Source organism: Monodelphis domestica, chromosome 5 (assembly GCF_027887165.1).
Source record: "Monodelphis domestica isolate mMonDom1 chromosome 5, mMonDom1.pri, whole genome shotgun sequence".
NCBI classification, from domain to species: Eukaryota; Metazoa; Chordata; class Mammalia; order Didelphimorphia; family Didelphidae; genus Monodelphis; species Monodelphis domestica.
In genome coordinates, this window is record NC_077231.1 from 41,969,053 (window position 1) to 41,974,456 (window position 5,404).

Consider the following 5,404-nt stretch of genomic DNA (forward strand, 5'->3'; position numbering starts at 1 on the left):
AGAGCTCTAGCCTTAAAGGTACTTATATTCTATAATAACTACTATGGATCCAGTGGGCCACTTACCTTTTCCACAAAAGGGCCCCTGCATGCAGATGGGAGGGAGCCTAACCTCTAAAGAGAAGAGTTGAGCGCTCTCTCTCTCTCTGTCTGTCTCTCTCATCTTATTGACTCTTTCTGCCCCAACCATGAAACCTAAGGGAAAATTTTCTTCTCATTGTTAGAATTGATTTTTTAATATCAATGTAAACGAGGTCATAGGTTTTTATGAGCAGTTGACCATGAAGATTTTATTTTCAAAATGATTCCTCTCCATTTTGGAAGTGAAATAGCAATCCCTGAAGTCCCTGGGAGGATACCAAGGAGGACCTTTTTTTATCCTATTTGGATACATACACAATTGACAAAGTTTGCCAAATGGCTTTTCCAAATCATAGTCTTCTAGTAAAATAAAATAAAATAAAATAAATCTCATTTAAATTTATTTATTGGCCAAGCAAGAAACCATTCTGCCTGCCCTACCCAACACCCCCTACCCAATCCCACTCACAGGCAACCATCATTTCCTTTATCTGGATTGATGATATTTATCTGGTTAGCCCTCTTAGATTACCATCCTGACTTCCCTGGGTCAGTGGGAGCCACTGCTACAACCCAGTTGCCGAAGTAACCATTTCTTTCACTGTCCACCCAACTGGGCACTGTTTGGGAAATGAGCCACAAAAATAAATAAAATAATGGGCTAGCTAAAAAGTCAAGCACACATTCTAAGGGGCTGAAATCTTGGGTTTGCTGGCTGTGTCAGGGCTATGAAAGAAAACAAGAAGTTCCAGAGAGATTCTGTTTTGTCACCAGACAGGAGCCAAACTGAGAAAGTGGAGAATAAAGTAGAAAGCAGGCATACCCCACCTCCCCCGCGCGCGCGCGTGTGTGTGTGTGTGTGTGTGTGTGTGTGTGTGAGAGAGAGAGAGAGAGAGAGAGAGAGAATCTCTCCCTCTCCTCTCTCCTTCCCAATTTTCTCAGCTTTTCAAGTGTGTCTCTTCCTCTCCTTCTCAATTTTCTCTCTCTTAGCAAACAGAACACAATGCAAGTCCCAACCAGGCTGGGAGAACTCTTTTTTGGTTTTATTTGTAACATCAGTAAACCTCAGAGGCTAAATTATCTGACTGAAAAGTCCAGCAATTTGCATAATATACACAGTTTTTAAATTCCCATCGATTCTAAAGAACTGAGGGTGCTTCGTGGCCACACTAGGGTCCAACAGTCAAGAAACAACCAAATGAAACGAAGAAACCGCCAGTATTTCCCATCTGGCCCAGAAAAAGAAGTCCATTTAAGCAGTGCTTCCCCTTCACCGGCTCATTCCATTTCCCAACGGAAATGGGCCAAGAGGAAACTCAATGACCTCATGACATCATACGGGGAAACCTTAATCTGTCCCGAAATACTTCTGCCCAAAGTGTGTGGGCGCAACAGGATGGACCTCGGTGGTTAGGATCCTGAGGTCTGGGAACTCCCGGATGATAGACGTGGCGCCGTGGGGCGTGGAGAAGAGGCTGAGCACGATGATGACGCTGGGCTGCACTCCGTGCTCTATGAGGACCTTCACGGCCTCGATGACGGTGTTCCCCGTGCTCAGGATGGGGTACATGAGCAGGACCTTCCTGCGCTCGATGTCCGGGGGGAACTTGGCGTAATAGACCTTGGCCCTCTGGGTGTCCTCGTCGCTCTGGATGAGAATCTTGCCGATGCGGATGGAGCGGCAGCAGTCGCGCAGGCCATGCTCCATGGCCTCCCCACTCCTCATGATGCTCACACCGCAGTTGCCCTTCTCAAAACTGATACCCTCGTACTTGTGGCCGGTCGGCGTGGTCACGGTACACCGCTCGTAGGGCAGCTGGTTCAGGCCCTCTTCCACCACCAGCCGGATCAAACGGTCGGCGGAAAATACGAAGTCCCCGCGGCTGGCCGTCTTGGCCCGGATGATGGTCTGCAGCTCCCGGATCTGGTCGTTCATGGGCAGCACTTTGAGCTGCGGCCCAAGCTGGTGGCAGAAGAGCCCCTGGGACTCGCAGTCTTCCGCCAGAGGTCCCCCAGCGTTATCCGCCCCGTTTGCCGCCGGCAGCTTACCCCGGCCTCCTGCTGGCTCCTGCCCGGGCCCGTCGCCGGGGGCCACGGGCTCCGGGCACGGGGAGGTGGCTGCGGCCGGAGGGCCGAGCTGCTGGTTATGGCAGGGCATGGTGTCCGATCGCCACTGGGAAATAAGCAGACCCTAGCAAGGTGAACAACACCCTTCCGCCAGCCTGCCTAGGAGCTGCTTCCGCCTCCTCCTGGCCCGAACCAACCCCCCAGGCAAATTCCGGTCAGGCCGCGGGATGGGAGGAATTACTGACAGTTTAGGCTCAACTCCTATTGGGTGCCTAGAAAGGACTCGGGTCAAGTATACCAAAGCACCAAAGACTTCTGAGTGCTAACCTGCAGAAAATCGGAAACTAGCCTGGGGACTTCTAACTGCTCTCCTGGGAGCTTCAGAGAAACACCCAAGACTTGGGGGGAGACTGCTGAATCAGCATTTCCCATTTCCCCCCAATTCTGCCCGGTCCAGACCAGCCCGGCTCCCAAGTCCTGAGTGCAAAGCTTTGTAATGCCTAATGGAAGAGCTTCTCTTTGAGCCCAAACTCAGGGACTCACTGGACTGAGTCGATGAGGGACCCCAGTCTGGTACTGACTTTTGGCCCCTCTGGCAGGGATCTTCTCCCAAGTGGAAACTTAAGCTTCTGGTCATCTTTGACTCAGAAATTCAGAGAGAGACAGAAATCATGACCACCCAGACTCACAAGACCTTAATGAGTAAAAGAACCAGAAAAAGTAGAAAAGGTAGCCTGGGAGGCGGCTAGGTAGCCCAATGGATAGAACACCACAGGGCCTGAGTTCAAATAGAGTCTCAAACTTCCAAGCTATGTGACCCTGGACAAGTCACTTATCCCCAATTACCTAGCCTTTGTCACACTTAGAATTGATACTAAAATATAAGGTAAGGGTTTTGACTAAGAAAAGGGTGCCAGCCACCCAAGGTCCATGTTTAGTTAGGCTCCCTGAGCCGAACTAGGTGCCAGCAAAGAGCAGTGTGCTAGTAAATGTTTTCTGGGGGTAAAAAAATGTACCAGGACACACTTTAAAATTTAATCAACATTATTAATTTTTTCTCTATCACTTCTGAAGTCTAAACAAAATAATAAATCAACCCCAATTCATTGCCTTTGCCAATTTCCAAGGTGTAAATGCACCCACTGAAAATCTAGTAACTTCTGCCTACTACCATCATGCTACTGGAGTGTGAGAAGAGGCAGGGCCATTCTCTTCCCTCCTAGGAAGTGTAGTGAGAGACAATTTCTTGGCACTTGGGAAGAGTGAAAGAGGGAAACAAAAGGCAAAGTTATAGTTTTTGAGGTGCACTGGGCCAAGAGCACTCCTCCCCAGGGTCCAGTCAAGGGATTGCTTTCTTATCTCAAAGCTGAAGACCTTCATCATGAAGCCAAATTGGTCCCCAGAAGTTCCTGGGGAATTCAACATATACTCCATGGGATGTCAGGTGTGAGAAACAGTAAGTTATCCAGTGAGGCTGAATCAGAAAATGAAAGGGAGGATTGGGTAGTAAGTCTGGAAAGGCAAACCAGATCCCTATTGCAAAGATTTGGAATGCCCAATGGAAGAGCTTCTATTTGATCTCAAACACAAGAGGGAATCACTGGTCTGAGCAGGAAAGTGACACAGCCCCATGCTGACTTTTGTTGTTTGTTGTTCAGTTATATCTGGTCCCATTAGGGGTTTTCTTGGCAAGGATATCGTAATGGTTGGCCATTTCCTTCTCCAGCTCATTTTACAGATGAGGAAACTGAGGCAAATAAGGTTAAATGACTTGCTCAGGCTCATCCAGCTGGTAAATGTTTAAGGCCAGATTTGAACTAGCAAAGTTGTGTCTTCCTGACTCTAATCTTGGCATTCTATCCACTGTACCACCTAGCTACCCTGACTGCCTTTCACTGCAAGCTTACCCTATCCCCAGTTAATTGAGTATCTTTCTTTTCTTTATTACTTCCTATTTATTCTGTACAGCTTCCTCAGTATGTATTTATTTACATGGCGACCCTGAGACTATAAGTTCCTTGAAGGTAGGGATTTTCATTTTTGGATTTTATGTCACCCTGGAAAAATACAGAACCACTAAAGTAGTCAGCAAAAGCAAATCTTTAATCAGGGAAGGGAGAGGTCCATAATAATTGGCTACTGTTGTGGGGTACTAAAGTTGAACCCCCTGGGGTTCGGGAAGGATACCTTTTGCAAGAATGCAAGACTCCAAAACTTAGCTTAAAAATAAAAGGAGAAATTTGTTAATTTAGAAACTAATGTTGAGAATGACCAGGAGGAGTATAGGTGGAACAGAAAGATAAAAGGCTGCTCCTTAGGAGGACAGCATGGATGGAAAAGCTGTCCACCAGATGCCATCAATTCTGAGAATTTTTTTACTCTTCACAACAGTGGAAACGTGATACTGTGTCATGGTGAGGAGGTGATTCTAGAGTGGTAAACACTCAGGCATTCAGTGGGGGGAGGGGAGGTTGGTCATCTGACCAGGGTCTTCCTGAAGACCATCATAGTTTAGGGGACATGACAGGTAGATCTTAGATACAACCTGATGGTATCAAGGCATAGCCTGGAGGTGCATCTCTCTGTCCATCAAAAGGGCAAACCAAGGAGGATCATCCTCTCAGAGTCTTATAGGAGTCATCAGATGTTTTGGGTTAGGAGTCACAAGGATAGAAGGGAACAAAGGAACTTCCCTGTTTACAGTTTGCCTGGGTTTAGGGGGTCCAATGCCCATGCCAGCCACTACGAAGATCCAAGTGCCAAATACTACACAGGGTTGGAACCCTGGGGCTCTGGGGACAAGATCTCTGGGAGAATCACCATTCAAGATGATTTCAGGATACTTAATGGGTGCTGGGAGATCCTTTATTCAGTCTAAGACAAAAGTCACTTTGGGACTTCACTTAAAGTAAGTTCCCAAGGGAAATGGGCAAACTTGGGACTTCTAGAATTCACACTGACACTTCCATGCTACTACCATAAATTGGATAAAATGGAGGGCCCAGTTTTGCTTAGATTTGTTGTTATTGTTGTGTTATCCAGTCATGTTTAACTCTTCTAGACCCTGTTTGGGATTTTCTTAGCAAAGATACTAGAGTGGTTTGCCAATTCCTTCTCCAACTGAGTTTACAGATGAGGAAACTGAGGCAAATATAGTTGTGACTTGCCCAAGGTTACACAGCTAGTAATTGTCTGAGGCCAGATGAGACCTCCTACTTCCAGAAAGATTGTGCTATCCACTGTGCCACAGAGCTGAC

The 5,404-nt window shown here is 47.2% G+C and overlaps 1 protein-coding gene across 1 annotated transcript; it reads right to left on the reverse strand.

Annotated features, from left to right (window-relative positions):
- Positions 1-1,004: 1,004 nt before the first annotated feature.
- On the reverse strand, positions 1,005-2,694 carry LOC100025019 (uracil phosphoribosyltransferase homolog). The gene has a single exon (XM_056798411.1). The coding sequence runs from the start codon at positions 2,236-2,238 to the stop codon at positions 1,429-1,431; it is 810 nt and encodes a 269-aa protein (XP_056654389.1). The 5' UTR covers positions 2,239-2,694; the 3' UTR covers positions 1,005-1,428.
- Between the last annotated feature and the right edge of the window lie 2,710 nt (positions 2,695-5,404).